At 42.7% G+C, this 27,943-nt stretch overlaps 1 protein-coding gene across 3 annotated transcripts; it reads right to left on the minus strand.

The window, feature by feature from the left end:
• Positions 1 to 27,302, minus strand: LOC141173073 (uncharacterized). Of its 3 annotated transcripts, none has more exons than XM_073657711.1 (7): positions 27,140 to 27,302; positions 21,146 to 21,436; positions 11,590 to 11,754; positions 9,431 to 9,522; positions 6,208 to 6,249; positions 4,996 to 5,092; positions 1 to 1,332 (listed from the first exon to the last, which is right to left on the minus strand). In XM_073657711.1, exons 1-6 carry the CDS (start codon positions 27,201 to 27,203, stop codon positions 5,006 to 5,008), a joined length of 741 nt encoding a protein of 246 aa, XP_073513812.1. In that variant the 5' UTR covers positions 27,204 to 27,302; the 3' UTR covers positions 1 to 1,332; positions 4,996 to 5,005. The 3 variants fall into 3 exon arrangements, with proteins under 3 accessions (XP_073513812.1, XP_073513811.1, XP_073513813.1); XM_073657710.1 differs by having other exon boundaries at positions 5,047 to 5,092; positions 27,140 to 27,301; XM_073657712.1 differs by lacking the exon at positions 11,590 to 11,754 and having other exon boundaries at positions 5,047 to 5,092.
• Positions 27,303 to 27,943: the final 641 nt, after the last annotated feature.

The following is a 27,943-nucleotide window of genomic DNA, read 5'->3' on the forward strand; positions in this document are numbered from 1 at the left end:
AATGATTAAATAATAATCAGTTTATTTCTCAATACTGATACAAAAACATATCTAACAGTTAAAAATCACATTCATTTCTATATTAAAAAAATACATTAAAACAAAACATTTATAAAAATATTCTGGAGAGTTATCGACCTGCCTTTAAGGATAAATCTAATACATTTTAAAGAAGACTTGTCAAAACTAATTTGCAAATCGTGAAGGCTTTGTGAAGGGTATAAGGAATTTTATAAAATATAGCCCCAGGGTGATAAAAAAAATTAATAAGATGTAATATATACTCACCAATCAGTCTCCCACCACTTCTCCATCCCTCTGATGGTGTTCCCCTGCCGGTCTCCTCTTCTTCTCTTTCCAGCACGGCCAACAATTGACAGCTGCAGCCAACTGGTATAAAAGAAGAAGAGACTGACGGGGGACATGGCCAGAGGGACGGAGGAACAGAGGGAAGATGGATAAGTAAGTATTTGCTATTTCTTATTTCTTTACTACACTGGGGCCATATATAAATATAAAGAAAAGGTCAGAAAACCCTTTTAATTTTAACTCTTAAGAGATTTTAAACCTTATCAATGGGGTTCTAGCTTATAGTCTTTCCGCCCATAAGTTGACCCAACGAGAAGCATCACCCCAACATGTCCAATTCATTGTTTACTAGGCACAGTTCCATATTTTTAATACCTAGCCTCCTCCACCACCCAAGGTCTGATATTGGTGTTTTTTAATTCTAACTCTTATGAGGTTTCAACTCTTCCATATAAATGAATTATTCTATAAGCCTGATGGGATACTAGGATAGCTTATAGTCTTTCCGCCCATGAGTTGACTCAATGGGAAGCAGCACTCCAACGTGTCCAATTCATTGTTTACCAGGCACAGTTCTATATTTTTGATACCTGACCTCCTCCACCACTCAAGATCTGATATTGGTGGTTATTTCTAAAAGGTCGTTTAACATTTGCACTTTCAGGTAAAATCAGAGCTCCCCAAACCCTTCTTCTGCCCAAGAAAGTAAGAACTTGTTATAGGGATAGACCATGACCGCCTCGAAAACTCTACTCTAATCCAAAGCTGCTACTTTTGCAGGGCTGGCAGCTAAAATCACTGCTATAAGTGGAGCCTTTAAAACTTATTTAGTGCATATGGATCCTGCAAGGAAATCATCATAGAATAAAGTTGACAAATAGCTGGGGTCAAGTTAAAGGTTTTACATTGGGGCTCTCAATGTTTCAAACAACATTTCCGATGGAGAATTTCATGCTTGAGGTCTGATATTGTAAAATGTTCCCTGTGGTCTGTTGCCAGGTTGGAAAAAAATGACTGCAGGTGCTGAAAGGCAAAAAACAAATGTATATATAAAATGTTTGTTTGATGGCCGAGTATATGCAGATCATGTGGTTCCTATCGTGTCCACAAGATGAGAGTTGGATTACAGTCCTAGTGAATTTTAGAAATATACCCATGTAAGAATACAACCCCTGGCAAAAATTATGGAATCACCGAGCTCGGAGGATGTTCATTCAGTTGTTTAATGTTGTTGAAAGAAAGCAGATCACAGACATGGCACAAAACTAAAGTCATTTCAAATGGCAACTTTATGGTTTTAACAAACACTAAAAGAAGTCAAGAAAAAAAATGTGGTACTCAGTAAGGGTAATTTTTTTCAGACCAAGCAGAGGGAAAAAATTATGGAATCACTCAATTCTGAGGAAAAAATTATGGAATCACCCTGTAAATTTTCATTGCCAAAACTAACACCTGCATCAAATAAAATCTGCTCATTAGTCGGCATCTAAAAAGGAGTGATCACACCTTGGAGAGGTTTTGCACCAAGTGGACTGACATGAATCATGGCTCCAACACGAGAGATGTCAATTGAAACAATGGAGAGGATTATCAAACTCTTAAGATGTTGGTTGTTCACAGTCAGCTGTGTCTAAAATCTGGACCAAACACAAACAACATGGGAAGGTTGTTAAAGGCAAACATACTGGTAGACCAAGGAAGACATCAAAGCGTCAAAACCGGAAACTTAAAGCAATATGTCTCCAAAACAGGAAATGCACAACAAAACAAATGAGGAACGATTGGGAGGAAACTGGAGTCAATGTCTGTGACCGAACTGTAAGAAACCACCTAAAGGAAATGGGATACATACAGAAAAGCTAAACAAAAGCCATCATTAACACCTAAACAGAAAAAAAACAAGGTTACAATGGGCTAAGGAAAAGCAATCGTGGACTGTGAATGACTGGATGAAAGTCATTCAGTGATAAATCGCGAATCTGCATTGGGCAAGGTGATGATGCTAGAACTTTTGTTTGGTGCCGTTCCAATGAGATTTATAAAGTTGACGGCATGAAGAGAACATGCAAATTTCCACAGTCATTGATGATATGGGGCTGCATGTCAGGTAAAGGCACTGGGGAGATGGCTGTCATTACATCTTCAATAAATGCCCAAGTTTACATTGATAATTTGGACAGTTTTCTTATCCCATCAATTGTAAGGATGTTTGGGGATGATGACATCATTTTTCAAGATGATAATGCATCCTGCCATAGAGCAATAACAGTGAAAACATTCCTTGAAAGAAGAGACATAAGGTCAATGTCATGGCCTGCAAATAGTCCGGATCTCAATCCAATTTAAAATCTTTGGTGGAAGTTGAAGAAAATGATCCATGACAAGGCTCCAACCTGCAAAGCTGATCTGGCAACAGCAATCAGAGAAAGTTGTAGCCAGATTGATGAAGAGTACTGTTTGTCACTCATTAAGTCCATGCCTCAGAGACTGCAAGCGGTTATTATTAAAGCCAGAGGTGGTGCATCACAATACTAGTGATGTATTGGAGTGTTCTTTTGTGTGTTTGTTTTTCATGATTCCATATTTTTTTCCTCAGAATTGAGTGATTCCATCATTTTTTCCGTCTGCTTGGTCTGAAATAAATTACCCTTACTGAGTACCACATTTTTAATCTTGATTTCTTTTAGTGTTTCTTAAAGCCATAAAGTTGCCATTTGAAATGACTTTAGTTTTGTGCCATGTCTGTGATCTGCTTTTTTTCAACAACATTAAACAACTGAATGAACATCCTCTGAGCCCGGTGATTCCATAATTTTTGCCAGGGGTTGTAGATGCTAGAATTGTCAGCCATTCCTGTATGCAGCTGCAGCCTATTATATGTGGTTGTCAGGATCATCTATGCAAACCAAAAGATTATTTCAACCGACGAACAACCATTTTGCTTCTTTGTTGGGTTATTGGTAGCCTACTTAGACTGCTCTGCGTTCTTAGGGCTCAGTTAGACAAAGGTATAAAATGGACTGAGATCGGACTGCTATGCTTGCACTGGCCGCTGCTCTCCTGACCTGCGCTTGACAACTGCATACAAATAAATGAAACTGTCACACTCGGGTCAGGAGAGCAGCTGGCTAGTCCTTGCATTGTGATCCATTCTTAGTCCGATTTATACAGCTGTCTGACTGCACCCTAAGAACACGGCACAGTCTAAATAGGCTGCCAATAATCCAACAAAAAAGTAAAATGCTTGTTCGTCAGGTGAAATGATCTTTTGGCTTGCACAGAAGATCATAGTTCTCGGCAGTGCAGCATCCTGTGTAAACAGGACCCACGCTGGTGAAAACAATGGCAGTCTATGACAATGGCAATCAAGATCATTACAGGTCGTTTAGTGAGCATGTAATGTGCGGTCTGTCTGTGAAAACAGGTTTTTAAATGACCACATATTGGTAAAGATTTACCGATCTGGAGTCATTTAATGGTGCAAAGTTAGTTTGAAGGTGCATTTTCACCGCATAATTGTTACTAGAAACGCTCATTTCACAATAATAGTGCGAAAAAAGCTGGGGAAAAAAAAGAGCAAAAGGGTCTTATACAGTAAAATGAGGCAAGAAAAAACTGGGAATTGCTCACCTGGTACAGTTGTGTTACACACAACATAAATGAGGCTGCTGTAGATCCATGGGATGCACAACCATAGATAAACAGAAATACAAATAATATGTGGTTCCTCTGCGCTGCTGCTGATAATCAAAAAGAGAAATCCAGGAGATATGATAAACTTGATGGGGTTTTATAATCAACGTGTTTCGAAGTCATACGACTTCATCAGGATGCAACCACAATCCTGGATCAATCAATGAAGAGATACCAGGATGGTAAGCGGACTGCAAACTAGGCCCTACCAGGAACAGCTTAAGTATCTGGGAATGTTTAGCTTGAAAAAAAGAAGGCTAAGAGGAGACTTAATAGTTGTCTACAAATATCTGAAGGGATGTCACAGTGTAGAGGGATCATCCTTATTCTCATTTCCACATGGAAACACGAGAAGCAATGGGATGAAACTGTAAGGGAGAAGATACAGATTAGATATTAGAAAAAACTTTTTGACAGTGAGAGTGATCAATGAGTGGAACAGGCGGCCACAAGAGGTGGTGAGTTCTCCTTCAATGGAAGTCTTCAAACAGAGGCTGGACAGACATCTGTCTTAGATGGTATAGTGAATCCTGCATTGATCAGGGGGTTGAACACGATGACCCTGGAGTCCCCGTATAATGCTAACATTCTATGAATGGATTTTGGTTTTATCCTGATGAAGAAGTTGGATGACTTCAAAAAGTGTTGATAATAAAACTGCATCAAGTTTATCGAGTCTCCTTGATTTCTCTTTTGGATCATCAGCAGAGGAACCACATATTCTTTGTATTTCTGTCCATTTCACAATAATAAAGCAGTTTAGACAGGCTGCCAATCACCCGATGAGCGAACAAAACGCTTAATCATCAGATGAAATGATGTTTTGGTTTCCAAAAGAGATCATCATTCTCGGCAGCACATCGTCCCTCATAAACTGATTATTTCTATTACAGATCATTCGATGGACTTAAGAAGCGCAGTCTATCTGTGTAAACAGGCTATTAAAAGACAGCTAATCAGCAAAAAAGGAGCTGATCGGTGGTAGTTTAGTACCATCAGTCAGCTAGTGTAGACAGATCCTTAGCAAGTGACGTGCTGCTTTACCATTATTCAGTTGGTTGTATAGTGCTCCATCTGGATATGCGAGTGTCTGCAAAGAAAAATTGTGCAGATTGAGTATGAAATCAGGGATAATTATAGCACAGAAGCTTGTGTGCTGTTAAACATTAAGTTCTATATAATATTTAATATCACTTTATTATCAGAAGTGATCATACCTCAGAATGTAGGAGCTGGTGCAGTTCTCCATTCCATCCTAATATCAGTGGCTGGCAGCACACTAGTGCAAAAAAAATGCAGCCAGCCCGACTTACTTAAATGAGTTGTCCAGTGGAAAAAAGTTCTCTTATCCATAGGACAGGTGATAATATATTGATTAGTAGGCATCTGACCGATGGGACCCACAGTGGTCAGCGGCTCAGTTTTTATTCCCGAATGGGCCCTTTTATCTCTGTAAGGTCTCATACAGACATCCATGCAACACCGTTCGAGCACGGACCGCAGTGCACAGACTAGCAGCGGGACTCCCGACCTGAGTGTGGCAGCTTCATATAATTCTATAAGGCTTCATGCCTAGGTTAGGAGGCTTGGGTCCAATCCATGGTTAGAACATGTTGCATGGACGTCTGCATGAGTCCTTACAAAATGGAACTGCAGGTTGCATGCCTGACCACCACTACATTCATGGGACTATCGGTAAAAACTGAACGCAGCCCAATAGGTAGTGAATCATGTACGTTTTTGTCTTAAGTCACTATTCTATTTTTGTCTTGTGGTATTTGTTGATGTTTTTACGCCAAATTCTTCAAAATGGCTTACATGGTTCGTAAATTTTGCACAAAATCAAAAATACGCTTTATTTTTGTCTGAGCCATTTTTTTGCACCTTAAAAAGAACAAAAGGGCACATGTTCAGCTAAAATGCCACAAAATTTGCTACATATTTCAGGCTTATGTAAAATCAATCCGAGGGGGACTGAAGTACATTTGCGTAAAAATGATGAATTGGCTGCAAACATCTGAAAAACAAAATCCTCGTGCATATTGGCGAACGTAGAAAAAATCCAGAACAGATGAACATATTTTAAATGGCCTTAAAGAAGGTGGAAACTAAGCGAAGAATTTGGTGCAAATCGTAATCAGGCTAATAATAAACAAAACCTAAAAAAAAGATGTGCAATTGCAAAAAATGCAATATTTGTTTTACCTCGTAATGTCGATTTGAATTTATTGATTCTGTTCTTTCAATCTGTACAAGAGAGAACGAAAAGAAATAATTTGTACCAAACTTAATTTAGAGTCTTAGGTGTAAAATATAAAATGGGTAACATGCCAAAATCTGGTTGTGTAATGAGAGAAACCAAAAAATTCAGCATAAACCTAGTCCATAGGTAAAATCTTTACTTACTATGCAGATATGAATTCTGTAATTTATTATGTCTACATTTATGCTTGGAACACCTAAATTCATGAAGTGTATAAAATAAATGAACACTCTGACAAACCTTGGAGATTTTTGGAAACCACAAGCTTTTCTTATTTTCACTGGCCCTTAAATTGAATCCTACAAACTTCTAAGATGGAATACTGGCTGCCTTAACAGGTTGATAAATGGCGGTGTATCTGACGCGCCCCCTGGGCCTCTGCTGTGCAGGGGGATACCCGGAGCCGGATCGCTGGGGGTTGTAGTTCTCCGTGGCGGTGACCCTGTCCGTGCCCAGGGTGGTCAAACCAGTGGCAGTCTATTTGTATTGTAATTGTCCGACTACGCCACCCGTGGATTGCGGTCAGTGGGGACCGCCGCTGCGCTGCAGACCGCCGAGGCTGATGTTATATGCGCAGCCAAGAATGGGATAACTCCCTACGGGAGAAGTATTGCCTCAGGGCAGCTAGAGTAGATGATGGTAGTGATGGTGTGAGCGTCCCAGTACTAATGGTGCTGGTGCGGCGATGAAACACAGAGACGTGTGGTTGCAGTTTCCAATGCTTTACTCACAGTTCTTTACTGATCCTAGTCACCTCGGTACCGGCGGTGACTGCCCAAGCCGTCCTGCGTCCACCAGGCAAGGGGCTCGACCAACTCCCAGGCAATTCCAGAGCGTGGCACAGGACTCCCTTCCTTTCCTTTCTCTGGCTGTCCCCACCAGTGACCCACCTTTGTCCAGCTTCCTCGGGCCTTCTGTTGGCGAAACCTCTCTCCGGTTTCCCTGACCCTATGTGGTATGCTTTCCTGGTGGATGTAGTGAGGGGTCGCACCAAGATGTGGTCACAACCTCCGGTTTTGGCTGAGGATTAGTCGCCTCCACCAATTTGGGTTCCGGTACCCTGCTCTGCCAACCCTTCACCCTGTATCTCCTGGGTTCTTAGGGTTCCTTCTTCACTCGTGTCTCTAGGCCTTTCTCTGTCTTCCTGTTCCTTGCTTCCTTTCTTACTGTCCTTTCTGTTCCTTCTCCTTTCTCTCTCTCTCAGGCTCCGGCCTCCTGACAAGGCCTGCCTGCGGAGCAGAGCCCATGCAGGGGCTCTGCTTCCTGTCTTCTCCTCTCACTCTTGACTTCTTCTCTGCACTGCACACTGTTCTAAGATGGTGCCCACCTTATATACCTCCTTCTAACACCCGAGCCCAGGTGACTAGCAACCAATGGGCTCCTACCTATGCCCAGAGACCCACCCCTATCTGCTCCTACACCACTGGGTTTTCCTCCCCCTCCCCACTCCAGCCAGGAACAGATGCTGTCGTGCCTGCACTTCTGTCTAGTGGGAGCACCGTTGAGCTGTCCCTCGGAAATGGGGTGTGTGCGGTGCATGCAGCTTACTGAGTCCTGGTCCACACTCCATCCTTACCCGGGAGTGGAATATCACACCTCTGGTTCGAGGTGCAATACCCCTGTAGCAGCCGAGCCCTCGGGGTGCTACATATCTATTTCTTTTGCTATGTAGAATAGTGATATTACGCTATTGTATATCGCGGAATCCAGTAAAAAAAAATGAGCTCAAGTGGTATCAAAAATGCTATCAAAGATTTGGTCTTAACTGGTGAGTGAAGAAAGAAAATTATTTAGATTGAGAGTTAAAATTAAAAATGAATAGATAAAGATATTATAAGTACATACATTTGGTCTCATGAGTATGAGAGAGATCTGTGTATATGTATCTTTTCATATCTTATCTTTATCTAGCCCCTGTCATGCTCCTGGGTTCAAACCCTTGAGCCTGTGTTTTGTGGTCACCTTCTCTTTCTGCTGAACACACCTTTTCTCTGATCATTTAAGCTCTTTTTTCTGACTGCAGTCTGTTTAGCATAACACAGGTGTTTTTATTTGTCTGCTCTATCACCTTTTGGGTGCGGCTTCATATTCTGCCTCCCTGCTGGTGATAGTTTCTTGTGGATGTTAGCTTAATGCCAGTCCGTGAAATTCCAGCTAGAGGTTTTCTCCTTGGTTTTTCTGTTCTTTACTCTGCATAAACCTTCTGTTTCTTTTTTAGGAAGTAGGCAGCATATTTTCTAATAGTACGTAGTTTACACTTTATTTTGTATTTCGTGGTTTATTTTACTTACTTTGGAATCTTTTGCTTTTTTTTCAGCACACTTTCCATTGTATAGGTAATTCACACTCTACTCTGCCCTTCGGTTCTTTAGGAGGAAGGTGAAGCTCTCGATGGCCTTTTAGGCAGCAGAAGTCCAAGTTGCCATCGTCTAGTCTGTGGTTAGGGTTATCTCAACTCACGCAGGATCCACTAGGGACTGCATGGTCAGGATCTCTATCTGTACAGGAACCTGCAGGGTCAGTTGCAGTATTTAGATTTACCCATTATTCCGAGTGGGTAGCTACTCTAGCAAAACAACCCCTTAAAAATTTTGGCCTTATTTTAAATAAGTTTATTTTTTTTATTCAAATCACTTGTGAAAATCAAATCTTTGCTAGCATAGTTTTCCATATCAAGTGGTGGAGAATGCGGGCAAATAACAAATAATATAACACAGTGGAGTGGTAAATTAAAGATTATAATAGCTGTATTAATTAATTTTCTTAACATATGGGAGCATATAGTATATATACCACTGGGTGCCTTCACATTAAAATACGCCGGAGGCATTTGTTAAAGGCATACATCAATAAATCCACCTGACATATATCTCTGACATACTGTGACTGCATCTCAATCACAGACCTCAGCTTTAAACATCAATGATTTCCAGAATGATAGAGAACTATAAAGAGTCAAAGCCAAACTGGTTGATTTTGAAGGTACTGTATAGGCAGACGATGGCAGGGTGTGAATTTTAGGCTATCTTGACACAGGAGACTGTTCCTTTAGTACAGGAATTTTAGGCTAAGTTTACACAGCATTTTTAGGTGTTTAAAAACGAGTTTTTCCAAGTTTGAATCTGAGCAGAAATTTACTATTGAAGGTGGTCACGAAAATCATACCTCAAAGGATGCACCCTCGTTTACATAGATGTGCGGAGATGGTATGTTTTCATTCTCATAATCATGATTTTTTGGATTTTTTGGAATATTGCCTGTAAGACAGAAAAAAAAAATATTATTAAACATCTAGGGGCAGACACATAGAATCCTAGAATGTTAGAGTTGGAAGGGACCTCCAGGGTCATCTGGTCCAACCCCCTGCTCAATGCAGGATTCACTAAACTATCTCAGACAGATGTCTGTCCAGCCTCTGTTTGAAGACTTCCATTGAAGGAGAACTCATCACCTCTCGTTACAATGTGATTTAGAAGAACACCCTCTGACGCTATATGACACGTTATGCACGGCCTCCTGGTAACAAAGTGCACATGGTAAAAATACAGGAACTCCCTGCCTCTTATCGGTTCTCTGAACCAAAGTTAGATCACTATACAAATGTGTGGAAATTATCTGAGGGTTGCAGTTTTAATACACAGCCTAAAATGTGTTCGCTCTGTATTACCTTCATCTAAAACAGACTTCAGGCAATGTTTCTTATTTCTAGACCTCAGAGATCCTACATTCACATTGAGTTTTTTCCAGGAGTGGAAACTTTCAAAAAACAACGAGGAGTTAAAAAACCATGAGTTTTGATTGGAGATCTGGGCTAGGTGCACACAAAGTCTTTTTTTGCTAAGTTTTTTGAAGCGGAAACTTAAAGTTTTTGAGGCTTGTTTACTTTTTGAGGAGGACTTAGAGAGTTTCCACTCGGCTTGTGCCCCAAAAACTCCTAGAAAATCTCTGAGTGTACATACATTAATACTATATGCATATGGAGATATTCAAGTGGAAACTGCTTCAGGAAACACTCCTTTTTTGAAGAGTTTTTCATTTCCTGAAACTTTTTTAAAGCCTTTTGATTGGACAGTTCATAGTTTCGAACGGATTCCATGAGGAGCAGCTTCAAAGAAGTGAAATGCACTTTCTTTGTTCTTATCAGGCATTTTTTCAAAATTTTAGGGGAAGAAACACTTAAAATACAGAACGTATGAACAAAAAATATGTTTTACAACAGAAATGAATCGGAAGAGTCTTTGAAGGGACTGCTAAGCAATTTTTCAAGTGTTTTTTTTGGTGCCAACTCAATCCAAAAAGTCTCAATACGCATACCCTAAGAGGTCTTAATTTGTTAATTTTACATTTGACATAAGAAATTCATGGATATAATCATTACTAATTGCCCAATGTAATCTATCAATGGGAGACCATTTCCCTCTTAAGATGTCCAAACACTTAGCTTTGGCTGACTGTATATGTGCTCCCAACATGGAGAAGGGAAAAGGCTGCTGCCTTTCACTTCTGGATGCAGTTTATCTCCTCTGAAACCAAAATTTCGAATATGGTAAGTTCTAACATGTCCAATCGTTCTTTCCCTGAACATCAGCCGTCATGGGTAAGTCGGCACTAGAGATCAAATCAAATGCGTTACAAACTACTCCAAAAATTCAGATGTGCCAGAATCTGTATTTTTGGCAACTCAACTTTTGGGAATTCCAGAAAAATGGTGGACAGATTCCAAAGGGCTGGGAAGGAGTAAAAAAATCTTATACTCACCTCTACTTAGCTCTCCCCTATCTCTTATGCGGCCACCTGTCTTCTGTTTCATTCCATCTTCTTTTTTCTTCTTCTCTCCCCAAGCATGCATGTAATTATGTGAGTCTCAACAAAATATTTTTGAGCGTTTGAGACAGGAGAAAAGAGAAGACAGAGGAGCAAATTGGATGACCACCGGCAATGGGAGAGCTATAGGAAGGACCGTGGGGAGGTAAGCATAAGACTATTTTCTTAACTCCTTTCTGGCAAATTTGATTTGCACTGAATGAATCCAATGTGAATCGAATTTCTTGGCCAAATTGAAAGGAATTTCTGTCATTCAACGTTTGAGAGAATTACTCTTCTAGTTGGGACACCTTCAGAAGATTGGTACATTTTGACAAAATAGGAAGGTTCAGAGGAGATGAAATTCATCTAATCTGTTTGGACAATTTAAAACAGGGCCTGGGATAGGTTTGTTTATAATATTGATAGGATCCAAAAGATATTATAAGTTCCCTCTTATAATATCTGTATGATTGACACCTCTCGCTATTCTGACTATTCATGAACAGAGTATACAATACCTTTTGTTTTCTTTAGGACAAAGATGATGATAACCACTGTGATAACCAGACCATTGATGGTTCCCAACACAATGCCAACTACTGCACCAGGTCTAAATGTGTCCGTTATTTCCTCTGTAGTAGCTGGTTTATTATTTTTCTGCCCTGTAATTAGGCCCCCAGCAGCTGTTATGAAAAAGACAATCAGAATCACAATATGTAATGGGCCTCAAAAGTGTGATAACTGGTCCGGACAAAAAGCGGAGAGGTGGTCCAGACAGAGAAGCAAAGGGATGGCCCAGACAAGAATCAGAGAGCTGGACCAGACACAAATCAGAGAGCTGGCCCAGACAAGAATCAGAGAGCTGGCCCAGACAAGAATCAGAGAGCTGGCCCAGACAAGAAGCACAGAGTTGGCCCAGACAAGAAGCAGAGAGTTGGCCTAGACAAGAAGCAGAGAGATGGTCCAGACAAGAATCAGAGAGCTGGCCCAGACAAGAATCAGAGAGTTGGCCCAGACAAAAATCAGAGAGATGGCCCAGACAAGAAGCAGAGAGCTGGCCCAGACAAGAAGCAGAGACTTGGCCCAGACAAGAATCAGAGAGCTGGCCCAGACAAGAATCAGAGAGTTGGCCCAGACAAGAATCAGAGAGCTGGCCCAGACAAGAATCAGAGAGCTGGCCCAGACAAGAATCAGAGAGTTGGCCCACACAAGAATCAGAGAGATGGCCCAGACAAGAAGCAGAGAGGTGGCCCAGACAAGAAGCAGAGAGATGGCCCAGACAAGAAGCAGAGAGATGGCCCAGACAAGAAGCAGAGAGATGTGACTGAACAGAAGCAGAGCCCTTTTCTGGACAGGAAGCAGAGAGCTGGCCCAGACAGGAAGCAGAGAGCTGGCCCAGACAAGAAGCAGAGAGCTGACCCAGACAAGAAGCAGAGAGCTGACCCAGACAGGAAGCAGAGAGCTGGCCCAGACAAGAAGCAGACAGCTGGCCCAGACAAGAAGCAAACAGCTGGCCCAGACAAGAAGCAGACAGCTGGCTCAGACAAGAAGCAGACAGCTGGCCCAGACAAGAAGCAGACAGCTGGCCCAGACAAGAAGCAGACAGCTGGCCAAGACAAGAAGCAGAGAGATGGCCCAGACAAGAAGCAGAGAGATGGCCCAGACAAGAAGCAGAGAGATGTGACTGAACAGAAGCAGAGACCTTTCTTGGACAGGAAGCAGAGAGCTGGCCTAGACAGGAAGCAGAGAGCTGGCCCAGACAGGAAGCAGAGAGCTGGCCCAGACAGGAAGCAGAGATCTGGCCCAGACAGGAAGCAGAGAGCTGGCCCAGACAGAAAGCAGAGAGCTGGCCCAGACAAGAAGCAGACAGCTGGCCCAGACAAGGAGCAGAGAGATGGCCCAGACAAGAAGCAGAGAGACGTGACTGAACAGAAGCAGAGAACTTTTTTGGACAGGAAGCAGAGAGCTGGCCCAGACAGGAAGCAGAGAGCTGGCCCAGACAAGAAGCAGACAGCTGGCCCAGACAAGGAGCAGAAAGATGGCCCAGACAAGGAGCAGAGAGATGGCCCAGACAAGAAGCAGAGAGATGGCCCAGAAAAGGAGCAGAGAGATGGCCCAGACAAGGAGCAGAGAGATGGCCCAGACAAGGGCAAGAGAGATGGCCCAGACAAGGAGCAGAGAGATGTGACTGAACAGAAGCAGAGACCTTTTTTCGACAGGAAGCAGAGAGCTGGCCCAGACAGGAAGCAGAGAGCTGGTCCAGACAAGAAGCAGAGAGCTGACCCAGACAGGAAGCAAAGAGCTGGCCCAGACAAGAAGCAGACAGCTGGCCCAGACAAGAAGCAGACAGCTGGTCCAGACAAGAAGCAGAGAGCTGGCCCAGACAGGAAGCAGAGAGCTGGCCCAGACAGGAAGCAGAGAGCTGGCCCACACAGGAAGCAGAGAGCTGGCCCAGACAAGAAGCAGAGAGATGGCCCAGAAAAGGAGCAGAGAGATGGCCCAGACAAGAAGCAGAGAGAGGGCCCAGAAGCAGAGAGATGGCCCCCAATCCAGTCAAGCAGCGCAGAGCGGTGAGAAGCAGCGCAGAGCTGTGAGCGCAGCGCAGAGCGGTGACCGGAAGCAGGAAGCAGCGGGACCGGAAGTGGGACCGCGCGGGGAGTGTGCACGTGGGCTGTGGTGAGCGGCGTGCGGCGTGGTCCGACTAGGCTCGCGGCCCTCTGGCGAGGGAGCCAGGCGGAGGTGACCGAGTGGACCGGAGGCGACCAGAGGGACGAGCGATAGAGAGCGCTAGAGAGCGCTGTGACAGCGTGCAGCGCCGGCCGGCGGAGGGCGCCAAGTGGTGGTGACCAGGAGGACCGGTAAGAGGCGACCAGAGGGACGAGCGCGCTGTGATAGCGTGCAGCGTCCCTAGAGGAGGTGAGTGAGGGGCAGGAGGCTGCGATAAGCGGCCCTACTGAACCCAGTGTGTGCTGTACTGTATTATATTTGTATCTGTATTGTAATTGTATTGTATTCCCCAGTCCATATTTAATTGATCACCCCCCCGTCCATATTTAATTGATCACCCCCGTCCATATTTAAATTGTTCCCCCTGATCACCCCCCGTCCATATTTAACTGATCCCCCTGACCACATTTAAATTGACCCCCCGTCCTCATTTAATTGATCCCCGACCACCCCCAGTCCATATTAAAGTGATCCTCCTGACCACATTTAACTGATTGACCCCCCCAGCCCATAATCGATTGATCCCCCTTGGCCTATTTAATAGATTCCCCTTGTCCACTTTTACTGATCCCCAGTCCCTATCTATTTGCCTTATCCTCCACCATATTTAATTAACCCCTGTCCATAATTAATCGATTGATTTCCCAGTCCACAATTAATTATTTCCCCAGTCCATATTTATTGATATTATTGATACTTATTGATCCCCAGTCCTTAGTTAATTAACCCACCGTCCATACCTATTTATTTGCTTTACCCCTTATCCTATTTAATTAACCCCCAGACCATAATTAATTGATTGATTCCCTAGTCCACAATTAATTATTTCCCCAGTCCATACTTATTGATCCCCAGTCCATAGTTAATTGACACACCGTCCATACTTAATTAATCCACCTGACCCACTCAGCTGATTCCCCCGTCCATACTTAATTGATACTTAATTGATCCCCCGTCCATACTTAACTGATCCCGCGCCGATATCTAATCAATACACTTGAACATCCCTAATTGAACCCCGTCCATACACCTATATATAAATAATTGTGTTTTGTACTTGTACATATATACTGACTGTATCCCCATATTTAGAATGATGTCCATGTTGGCCGGAGCCGTGCAGTGTACATCTTGCGCAATGTATGCATTCCCTGAGCTACCGCTCAGTGATCCATAACGCTGCGAGAGATGTGAGCATATCGTGCACTTGGAAGCCCAAATCCTGGATCTAAGTGCTCAGATAGCGGTACTGAGGAGCATCGACAACATGGAACGGAGTTGCTGCTCACCGAGCAGACACTCAATGGGTCAACACTGGGGGTGGAGCATAGTGGGGAAGTGCAGGCTGAACAGGCAGGGAGCTGGGTAACAGTTAGAAGGGATAGAGGGAAGAAGTATAGGAAAGCTGGTTCAGAACCGGCATTATTGGAGCACGACAGATCCTCTGACCGCCGGGGGAGTGTATGCTCCGGTAATGAGGGGGAGGGGGGAAGTGTAGGGCAGGCTAGACAGGTCCTGGCAGTGGGTGACTCTATTATTAGGGGGACAGACAGGGCAATCTGTCACAAAGACCGGGATCGCCGAACGGTGTGCTGCCTCCCTGGCGCTCGAGTCCGGCACATCGCGGATCGGGTTGACAGGTTACTGGGAGGGGCTGGCGAAGACCCAACGGTCATGGTCCACATTGGCACCAATGACAAAGTGAGTGATAGATGGAGGGTCCTTAAAAATGATTTCAGGGATCTAGGTAGGAAGCTTAGAGCAAGGACCTCCAAGGTAGTTTTCTCAGAAATACTACCAATCCCGCGAGCCACACAGGAGCGCCAACGGGAGGTTAGGGAGGTGAATAAGTGGCTAAAGAGTTGGTGTAAGGAAGAAGGGTTTGGGTTCATGGAGAACTGGGCCGACTTCGCGGTCGGCTACAGGCTTTACCGTAGGGACGGGCTGCACCTCAATGGGGAGGGTGCAGCCGTGCTGGGGAAGAAGATGGCTAATTGGTTGGAGGAGTATTTAAACTAGAGACGGGGGGGGGGAACCAAGGAAATAGGTGGGATGTGAAGCAAGCAAGGGGGAAGGGGATAAGTGAATATAATGAGGGTGGCGAGTGGGGTGGGGATAGCACAGTTAGATCATTAGAGAAGAGTAGGATGCTAAATAACCCCAAAATTTTATCTTGCATGCTGACCAACGCAAGAAGCCTGACCAATAAGGCGGATGAGCTACGGGCGCTTATATCGGAGGAGAGGTATGACATCGTAGGTATAACAGAGACTTGGCTAGACGATAGCTACGACTGGGCGGTAAATTTATTAGATTATAGTTTATTTAGAAGGGACCGGAAACAGGGGAAAGGTGGAGGAGTCTGCTTATATGTAAAGTCATGTCTAAAGCCCAGACTAAGGGAAGATATAGGAGAGGGAGAAGAGGGGGTCGAGTCCATGTGGGTAGAGATAGAGGGAACTAAAAATAATAAAATATTACTGGGGGTCTGCTATAAGCCACCCAATATAACAGAGGAGAATGAGAATCTGCTATTAGGACAAATAGACAAGGTAGCAAAAAATAATGAAGTGATTGTAATGGGGGATTTCAACTACCCGGATATTGACTGGGAAACTGAAACCTGTAGATCTCAGAAAGGAAAAAGGTTCTTGACAAATATTAAGGATAATTATCTCTCCCAACTAGTGCAGGAACCAACGAGAGGGAAGGCCGTGTTGGACTTAATATTGACTAATAGGCCTGATGGAATAACTGAGGTACAGATAGGGGGGCACCTAGGTAATAGCGATCATAATATTATCAATTTCAAAATGCCCTTCAGTAGGGTTATCAATAAGGGAACAACTAAAACATTAAACTTTAGGAGGGCGAAGTTTGATCAGCTGAAAGAAAGCCTTCAACTTATAGACTGGGACAAAGTTCTTAATCAAGGGAATACGAATAGTAAATGGGAAACCTTCAAAAGAATTCTGAATACTCAGTGCGAGAGATATATACCGTATGGGAATAAAAGGGCCAGAAACAAGAGGAAACCAATATGGTTGAATAAGAACGTAAAAGGGGCGTTAAATAGCAAAAAAGAGGCATTCAAGAGATTAAAAAAGGAAAACAGCAAGGAAGCACTAATGTGTTACAAGGAAAAAACGAGAACCTGTAAAAAACAAATAAAAATAGCGAAGGAGGAAACAGAGAGACGTATTGCTAGGGAAAGTAGATCAAATCCCAAACTGTTCTTTACGTATATAAATAGTAAAAGGGTTAAATCGGATAATATTGGACCGATAAAAAGTGATGAAGGAAAAATCATAGAGAAAGATGAGGATAAAGCTAATCTATTAAATAATTTTTTTTCGTCAACTTTCACAAAGGAAAAAGAACTAACAGGAGAAATGAGAAGTGACAAGCTTAATCCTCCACTAAGTATGACAGATCTAACCCAAGTTGGGGTACAGAAACGCCTCAGTAACATTAAAATAAACAAATCACCAGCACCTGATGGCATACACCCACGGGTACTAAGGGAACTAAGTAATGTGATAGACAAACCGTTATATCTTATATTTAAGGACTCTGTTGAGACTGGGTCTGTACCACTTGATTGGCGACAGGAGAATGTAGTGCCAATATTCAAAAAGGGAGCAAAAAGTGACGCCGGAAACTATCGGCCGGTGAGTCTGACGTCCGTTGTGGGCAAAATTTTTGAAGGCTTTATTAATGAGGCAATTATGGAGCATCTTGATGCTAATAATCTATTAACCCTGAACCAACATGGATTCATGAGGAATCGCTCCTGCCAAACAAACCTGATTGACTTCTACGAGGAGGTTAGCTCTCGAGTAGATCAGGGGGAACCAGTGGATGTCGTGTATCTCGACTTCTCAAAAGCGTTCGATAGCGTGCCACATAATAGGTTGGTATACAAAATGAGAATGATGGGGCTGGGAGAAAATGTCTGCAAGTGGGTAGCTAACTGGCTAAAGGATAGAAGGCAGAGGGTGGTTATAAATGGAATATACTCAGAATGGTAAGCGTCACTAGTGGGGTACCACAGGGGTCTGTACTAGGCCCAATGTTATTTAATATCTTTTTTAACGACATAGTCAACGGGTTAAATAGTAAAATATCAATATTTGCAGATGACACAAAGTTATGTACAACAATTAATACAAAAGAGGATAGTGCAGACCTACAGAGGGATTTGGATAAGCTGGGTAGGTGGAGCATTAAATGGCAAATGAGGTTTAATGAGGAGAAATGTAAGGTCGTACATATGGGAAGGAAAAATGGAAGTCACCAGTACTCACTGAATGGGAAATCATTGGGGAATTCAGAGATGGAGAAGGACTTGGGCATCTTAATTGATAGTAAACTAAATTGGAGTGCCCAAAGTCAGGCTGCTGCTGTAAGGGCAAACAGGGTAATGGGATGTATCAGAAGAGGTATAGCTGCAAAGGATGAGAACATTGTTCTTCCACTGTACAAAGCACTGGTCAGACCACAATTGGAATACTGTGCTCAGTTATGGGCCCCAATATATAGAAAGGATATAAACGAGCTTGAAAAGGTACAAAGGAGGGCAACAAAATTAATAAGGGGAATGGAGGGACTGCAATACCCAGAGAGGTTGGCAAAACTAGGACTATTCAGCCTGGAAAAGAGAAGGTTGAGGGGGGACATAATAAATGTGTACAAATATGTTAGGGGACAGTATAGAGATCTTGCCAGGGATTTGTTCAAAAGGAGGGATATTACGGTAACAAGAGGGCACTCACTAAGACTGGAAGAGAAAAGGTTCCAGCACCAGCATAGGAAGGGGTTCTTTACGGTAAGAGCAGTGAGAATATGGAATTCACTGAGTGAGGAGACGGTAATGTCAGATTCACTAAACCAGTTCAAGTGGGGACTGGATGCATTTCTAGATACCAGGCAGATTTCAGCATATACTTAAAAATAGAATAAAATAGTAAGTTGATACAGGGATTTATTCTGACTGCTGGTTTCAGAGTCGGGAGGGAATTTTTCCTCAGGAGAAGATTGGCCAAATCATTTGGGGTTTTTGCCCTCCTCTGGATCAACTTTAGCAACCATATAACTTACAGGTCGAACTTGATGGACGCAAGTCTTTATTCGGCTTTACTAACTATGTAACTATGTAAAAGGAGCAGAGAGATGGCCCAGACAAGAAGCAGAGAGATGGCCCAGACAAGAAGCAGAGAGATGGCCCAGACAAGAAGCAGAGAGATGTGACTGAACAGAAGCAGAGACCTTTTTTGGACAGGAAGCAGAGAGATGGCCCAGACAGGAAGCAGAGAGCTGGCCCAGACAGGAAGCAGAGAGCTGGCCCAGACAGAAAGCAGAGAGCTGGCCCAGACAAGAAGCAGAGAGATGGCCCAGACAAGAAGCAGAGAGATGGCCCAGACAAGGAGCAGAGAGATGGCTCAGAAAAGGAGCAGAGAGATGGCCCAGACAAGAAGCAGAGAGATGGCCCAGACAAGGAGCAGAGAGATGGCCCAGACAAGGAGCAGAGAGATGGCCCAGACAAGGAGAGGAGAGATGGCCCAGACAAGGAGCAGAGAGATGGCCCAGACAAGGAGCAGAGAGATGGCCCAGACAAGGAGAGGAGAGATGTGACTGAACAGAAGCAGAGACCTTTTTGGACAGGAAGCAGAGAGCTGGCCCAGACAGGAAGCAGAGAGCTGGCCCAGACAAGAAGCAGAGAGCTGACCCAGACAGGAAGCAGAGAGCTGGCCCAGACAAGAAGCAGACAGCTGGCCCAGACAAGAAGCAGACAGCTGGCCCAGACAAGAAGCAGACAGCTGGCCCAGACAAGAAGCAGACAGCTGGCCCAGACAAGAAGTAGAGAGATGGCCCAGACAAGAAGCAGAGAGATGTGACTGAACAGAAGCAGAGACCTTTTTTGGACAGGAAGCAGAGAGCAGGCCCAGACAGGAAGCAGAGAGCTGGCCCAGACAGGAAGCAGAGAGCTGGCCCAGACAAGAAGCAGACAGCTGGCCCAGACAAGAAGCAGACAGCTGGCCCAGACAAGAAGCAGAGAGATGGCCCAGACAAGAAGCAGAGAGATGTGACTGAACAGAAGCAGAGACCTTTTTTGGACAGGAAGCAGAGAGCAGGCCCAGACAGGAAGCAGAGAGCTGGCCCAGACAGGAAGCAGAGAGCTGGCCCAGAAGGAAGCAGAGAGCTGGCCCAGACAGGAAGCAGAGAGCTGGCCCAGACAAGAAGCAGACAGCTGGCCCAGACAAGAAGCAGACAGCTGGCCCAGACAAGGAGCAGAGAGATGGCCCAGACAAGAAGCAGAGAGATGGCCCAGACAAGAAGCAGAGAGATGTGACTGAACAGAAGCAGAGAGATGGCCCAGACAAGAAGCAGAGAGATGGCCCAGACAAGAAGCAGAGAAATGGCCCAGACAAGAAGCAGAGAGATGTGACTGAACAGAAGCAGAGAGATGGCCCAGACAAGAAGCAGAGAGATGGCCCAGACAAGAAGCAGAGAAATGGCCCAGACAAGGAGCAGAGAGATGGCCCAGAGAAGGAGCTGAGAGATGGCCCAGACAAGGAGCAGAGGGATGGCCCAGACAAGAAGTAGAGACTTTTTTTGGATAGGAAGCAGAGAGCTAGCTCATGCAGGAAGCAGAGACATGCAACTGGACAGAAGCAGAGACCTTTTTTGGACAGGAAGCAGAGACCTGGCCCAGACAGGAAGTTGTATCATAGCATGGCCCATTCAAGTAAATGAGACTAAAGTGCAGTACCAGAGTAAAGAGTCGTTTTTTTCATCTCATATAATGCAATAATTATATTCATTACACATCTTGCATATATCAGTATAACAATTATTTAATTTAGCAATATCCCGGACACAGTATATTAGTCCTGTATTATCATGAAGTGATTGTCCTTCCTAATAGGAGAGTAGACTTGTCCCCATATTATGTCGCCTTTACATACAGCAGGAAAGCCCAATGACAGATTTGCTTTAACACAACCAATATATTATTTTAGTGGGTTTGTAAAAATTTAGAGTTCTTAATATTATCACTCTATATGCCAGCATGCACTTTGCAGTTTTTGAGTTTGCTACAATTCCATATAGAGAATTATTTTGACTTCCAAAAAATAGAAGAGTGCAGAACGCTTACTTTCATTCAACCATAGCATTAAATAATAAACTCATTTTGCCTACAATAACTTTTTCAGAAGACTTGTCTTCTGTCTGGAGAATTGGATTTCTCTTATTTTATAACAAAAAGTCTTGAAAAGTAGGCAAATGTGAGTTAAATATTTCAATAGCCACATAAATAATAATGGTTATCATACTATTACTCACAGTGCATGTAGACCTCATATTTCACTATAGCTGAAAAATTTCTCTGTCTTATGGAGGCTTCATAATATCCCTGATCAGAATGTGTGACGTCGCTCAGTTTCAGACTTCCATTTGGAAACAATTCCCATTGGCTTTGGACTTTTTCATTATCTTTGGAAGCATCAGCACAAGGTTGATTGACGAACAGCTTCTTCCTGAAACTCCATACTACAGACTGGGTGTTTTCCAGGGAGACGGGTGGATTCAAATATACAAATCCCCCACAACTGACTTCTTTTTGATCTACATAACCTGTTTGATGTAGTGAAAAAAATATTGAAAAATAGATTAAAGCTTTAACAAAGTCCACAGAATGAAAATTGCAAATAACTAGTAGATAGCTGTGAAAGATCCTTGTTCATGACCATGAGAGGTCCCACCGTTTGAGGTCTCCACAATTGGAAGAGAGCGGACTCTCCAAGTATTATGTCTATCGTTTGGGCTCCTGTATCGTTTGGCAGCCAGAGCTGGATGCTATCCATTTATAGAGGTTTTCCACCTTTGGAGATGTTTATTTTTTACTTGAATGCAAGTATTTTGGGCTAAAATTAATTTTTGCAATTGCATTGAACTTTGCAATTCATTAAAAGTTTTGCATTGTTTGGCTCTTTGCTTTCAGAAAAAAAAATATAAATAAAGATTACTGTGACACTAGTCACCACTCACAGTCAAGTCAAGAGGTCCAGGGTCAGATACCAGGAGGGCTTGCCACATACAAAGGGGTAAGGCAAAGGCGTAGTTAGGTCATAGTCTGAGTTCAGAATTCCGGTAAGGTAGCCGGATCAAGACAAAAGGGCAAGGCAAATGGATGGTCAAAGGCAAGGTGCAAATTTGGGCAACAAAGATCAAATACAGGAACACAGAGAACAGACCAAGCGCACACCATTTGAACAAAACTACAGCTGCCACTAATTGGAGGCAGAACGACAGCTAAATAGCCAGGTAATGTCACGCAAGGTGTAGTAAAGACTAAGTGCAACACTAAAGGAAGAGGGGAAGGGAGCCCAGACACTAGGAAAAGAGGGAGTGGAGACCTCCTAGGCTGATCTGACATCACCCTGTCTCCCCTATCGTCCCTATATTGGTTCCTCACCAATCACCGCACAGGAACCTAAACCCTGTATTTCCCTAGAGCTTGGCCCTGGATAGGGAGGGGGGATGAGCACTAGTCAGTCCACACTAACAACTAAAGACAAGGGAGACAAATATGAGGGGAACGTAACTTAGCTTGAGCCGACTTCAGAGAGATTACACCAAACATCCTCCTAGGCACCAGAGGGGAAATATGCAGACTGCAATAGATCCAAGTCTTCACAAAGGAACATGTGGATATCACCGGCACCTCCCTGTAGCAAACAGAAAGTATTTAAACACCCAGGCCTGGGGTCAATTAGCAGGAGGGAGGTAGCCGCTGGGTTCTAGAGTGATATAGATCTAAGAAGGCGTCTGTAATGCCAAACAAAGAGATCTTCTGCAATCAACTGCAGGGAAACTGTCTGTTACATCTGACACACCCGTGACAGGTAATCACTCGAATAGAAGATACTTGGAGGAAATCCCGGGCTCCCGGCCCTGGTTGGACGGCTAAACTGTCACTCAACACACTGATAGCTCAGCATGCCCAGCCTCCGATCAGTGGGTTAAACTGTCCATCACCATACTCACAGCTCAGCACACCCCTGTTCTAGATTTTACATCTGAACTGTCACTCACTGCTTCCAGACACACCGATAGGCGGAATCATGACAGTTACATTATTCTACAGTAAGACCATCAATTAACTCATTTTGAAGCTAGCAATAGATATTGCAACACAAAGGCTGTAGAAGGCAAACGGTGCAAAATGTTTAATGAAACCCAAGTGCAAAAAAATAATTTTTAACCCAAAATTCATGCAATTTAGAAGATAAATGATTTTCCCTAAAGGTGGAAAAACCCTTTAAGTGTAGCCCACAGCACAGATTTCAGCTGGTCTGTGCTGTGCTTATAAAGCGAAATACCTAAATACATATACACTGTGTGCAGAATTATTAGGCAAGTTGTATTTTAGAGGATTATTTTTATTATTGATCAACAACTATGTTCTCAATCAACCCAAAAGACTCATAAACATCCAAGCATAATATTTTTGGAAGTTGGAGTGTTTTTTTTTTAGATTTGGTTATCTTAGGAGGATATCTGTTTGTGCAGGTAACTATTACTGTGCAGAATTATTAGGCAACTTAATAAAAACCAAATATAATCCCATCTCACTTGTTTATTTTCACCAGGTAAACCAATATCAGTGCACAAAATTTAGAAATAAACATGTCTGACATGCAAAAACAAAAAACAAAATAATTAGTGATCAATATAGCCACCTTTCTTTATGATGACACTCAACAGCCTTCCATCCATAGATTCTGTCAGTTGCTTGATCTGTTTTCGATCAACATTGCGTGCAGCAGCCACCACAGCCTCCCAGACACTGTTCCGAGAGGTGTACTGTTTTCCCTCCCTGTAGATCTCACATTTTATGATGGACCACAGGTTCTCTATGGGGTTCAGATCAGGTGAACAAGGGGGCCATGTCTTTTAGACCTTTACTGGCCAGCCACGCTGTGGAGTAGTTGGATGCATGTGATGGAGCATTGTCCTGCATGAAAATCATGTTTTTCTTGAACGATACCGACTTCTTCCTGTACCACTGCTTGAAGAAGTTGTCTTCCAGAAACTGTCAGTAGGTCTGGGAGTTGAGCTTCACTCCATCCTCAACCCGAAAAGGTCCCACAAGTTCATCTTTGATGATACCAGCCCATACCAGTACCCCACCTACACCTTGCTGGCGTCTGAGTCGGAGTGGAGCTCTCTGCCCTTTACTGATCCAGCCTCTGGCCCATCCATCTGGCCCATCAAGAGTCACTCTCATTTCATCAGTCCATAAAACCTTTGAAAAATCAGTCTTAAGATATTTCTTGGCCCATTCTTGACATTTTATCTTATGTTTCTTGTTCAAAGGTGGTCGTTTTTCAGCCTTCCTTACCTTGGCCATGTCCCTGAGTATCGCACACCTTGTGCTTTTTGATACTCCAGTAACATTGCAGCTCTGAAATATGGCAAAACTGGTGGCGAATGGCATCTTGGCAGCTTCACGCTTGATTTTCCTCAATTCATGGGCAGTTATTTTGCGCCTTTTTTGGCCAACACGCTTCTTGCGACCCTGTTAGCTATTTGCCATGAAACTCTTGATTGTTCGGTGATCACGCTTCAAAAGTTTGGAAATTTCAAGACTGCTGCATCCCTCTGCAAGACATCTCACAATTTTGGACTTTTCAGAGCCCGTCAAATCTCTCTTCTGACCCATTTTGCCAAAGGAAATGAAGTTGCCTAATAATTAAGCACACCTTATATAGGGTGTTGATGTCATTAGTCAACACCCCTCCTCATTACAGAGATGCACATCACCAGATTTACTTAATTGGTAGTTGGCTCTCAAGCCTATGCAGCTTGGAGTAGGACAACATGTATAAAAAGTATCAAAGTGATCAAAATACTAATTTGCCTAATAATTCTGCACACAGTGTAAAGATGAAAATACACTTTAAGAATATTACATAATTTTTTTATTTTTTTATCTGTACTTTCCAAAACATTTTTTTTTACATTTCTGTTGATGCAGGCATATGAGGGCATGCTTTTTTGGAGAAAATAGGTATAAAGAAATCATAAAACATAATTTTTGACGGTATGTAAAAACAACAAAAAAAAGCAGTTCTGGAATCATTTTTTGTTGTTTTTGAGGCCATAGGCTCAAAAAGGCTACATCGGACAGACTTGACACATGCCACTCCATCTAGCAGATTCCAGAGAAATCCCAACACCCTTTAGCCCCGATCTGGACTTACAACAGGGTTCAGTTTACCTATGGAAGGGCTGCAGTTCGGAGGTGCGAACCAGAGTCAGGAACGGTCGCCAAGTGGGGTCAAAGCCGAGAAGTAGTGTAGAGGACAAAATCATGATCCATAAGAATTTTCCGAAAACATAAGCCGAGGTCAAAACAAGGAACAATGAAACAACATGGAGCTAAAAAGACAGGACTGAACCAGAGAAGCACAAGACTATATCTGGCAGCTTCCAGCAGTAAGCTGGAAGCTAAAGTAGGGTGTGGTGCTCTCCAATTGGCTCGAGCAGGGTGCAGATAACTCCAGCTGGACAGCATACACCCATACTCCCAGACTGGATGACACTATGGGTCCAAGCCACCCAAATCTAAATGGTTGGACAGAGCCAGTGCCATCCAGAGCCTTTGGTTCCAACGTCTCTTCTATCACCAGCTTCACCCGCAGAATGTATACGACGACTCCTGGCGATAGAAGCAGATGTCGCGGGAGAAGGCTTGGGAGATGTGACAGTTGTTTGGTTTTATTCCTTTAGGCATAAATTAATTAATTTATTTCATTTTGGGGGTTTTTTTGGAGGCAAGATGAACAAGTAGCAGCAGTTCTGGCATTCTTTCTTTTGATGATTTTTCATCTTGCAGGATATTTAATCCATTCAATTTATACTGCTGGTTATTACTTATTACGGTTGAAGTGAAACCAATTAGGTGTATATTTTTTGTACATGTTATTTTGATTTATTTGACACACTAAAAAATGTAATAGAAAAAGTTTTATGTGTGTTATTGTTTTTTTTTTGAGCTTCTCGAGGTGACCTAACAATGTCATCACATGATTAAAATATTAAAATGCAATACTTCTGTAGCGCAGTGTATCATGCCTATCAGTGTAGGAATAAATGCATCTTAGAAGGAAAAATCCACTGCAAATCTGCAACAAAATTTACACTCCTCTGCACAGAAAGGGATCAAATGAGTGTCAAAATTCCACAACAGATACAGTCTGCTTATTTTATAATTTGCTAGGCTCCTGGCTGCAGTGAAAACCCATCGGCATGCCAGAGTTACGTTGTGGTATGCCACTGTGGTTGACTGTCTAATCATTTAGATGCTATTAGCTACTGGTCAAAACCTACAAGAAACAAAATGAACTTAAACCCTGCTGTAACTAAATAAGTAAAAAGTAAAAATGCATTTAATTAACATAGGGTTCTTAGTAACACAGTTTTTAATCAAAAATAGCATAACAGCCATCCCACCACGGCACGCTGACCCTATTCGGGACGGTCCTACACTGTCTAATATTTTTATCATTTGTCAAAGTTTACCTCAGTGTGCAAATAAGGGCAGACAAAGGATTGGGTCCAGAACTGTGGACACCAGCCTAGGGAAGCTATTTAAATGTCATTTAATTTAAATAGCTTCCCTAGGCTGGGTCACCGTGCCGTGGTAGGATGGCTTTTATTCTATTTTTGATCAAACACAGTATTACTAAAAACCCTATGTTATTTAAATGCACTTTTACTTTTTATTTATTTACAGCCGGGTTTATGTTCATTTTGTTTCTTGTAGGTTTTGTCTGATTTATGGCCATTGTAAACATGCATTTATGTGCTGCATACCAACTTAAACCAAGCTCAATTTTTTTTTCTTAGCTACGGGTCGCACCATCTAAGGGTGTTTTTCTTCTAGCACCAGCTTATCTTTGGCTGTTGAAGTTGGCTGTCAGTTGTATGTTATATTAACACAAGCTACTGGTTTACACCTATGGTAGTTCTAGTTAGCGACTTTTTCCCTACATTATATGAATAGAATTTTAAGGGCCACATCATCTAAAAATGGAGCATCTCTGTAAAACCCTATTGAGGCAGTCCCTAAGCACTGCTTATCTATTTCTTTAATTCCAATTAATCTTTGCGGAAGACTATGGTAAGTGCTGTTTCCATGAATTGGTCAAATACAGTAACATAAAAGCTAAGATATGAATATTTCTTTAAGATAAGATATATAAAAAAAATTGGAATATAATTTACAATTATAGCATTTTAAGGTAACCATTGGGATCCAGTAAAACTTACCTGAAACCATGAACATCAGTGTGGAGCACAGGAGGAAACATTGACCTTGACTGACCATCATCATCTTCTATACTGACTGACACTGGAGGTGGTACGTCTTGATTCTTTAATATTCCACACCTGATTCCTTCTTAGTGTTTCTTCTAAGTTTTTCACAATATGCACATACCGCAAATTCCTCTTCTGTTAGGAAATGATGTATCCACATAGAAGCCACAAAGTTCCATGTAAACTGAAGTTGTGCATGATCAGCAAGATCAGCCTCAGCAGTAATTTTAGCATCATTACAAAATCTTAGAAGGCTTATAATTTAAATGATTGAATTTAGCTAATTGAACTCAGGAGGAAAAATTATGAATATGATGAGAAAGTCATTATAGCTTGCTGTTTCCTTCCTAAAGAGATTGCAAAAAATAAACAGTAAGGGCTCATTCAGACATCAGTTATTTTTCTTTTATGCAGAAAACTGAGTTTCATCAGATTTTCACCACAGCTTTGTCAATGTGTTAGTTTTACCATCAGAGTTTCACCAGCTTCTCCTAACAACAGTCTGTGATAATGGGCAGCACATGAATGGCATCCGAGTGCTGTCTGATTTTTTTATGGAATCATAGAATTGCATTGGCAAGATTGATCTGTGACTCGGACATGTCCCTGTAATTTTGTATGGACCACTCTGTCTGCAAAAATCTACGGACATGTGAACAACATCATATATATATAAGTTCTATCCATGAAAAACAAGGATAGAACTTGTACGAGAAAAACTGTCGATTGAATGTGTCCTAACTGGGCGGTCACACA

This window comes from Phyllobates terribilis, unplaced genomic scaffold (genome assembly GCF_046119375.1).
Source record: "Phyllobates terribilis strain yellow unplaced genomic scaffold, ASM4611937v1 Scaffold_12__6_contigs__length_324123572, whole genome shotgun sequence".
NCBI classification, from domain to species: Eukaryota; Metazoa; Chordata; class Amphibia; order Anura; family Dendrobatidae; genus Phyllobates; species Phyllobates terribilis.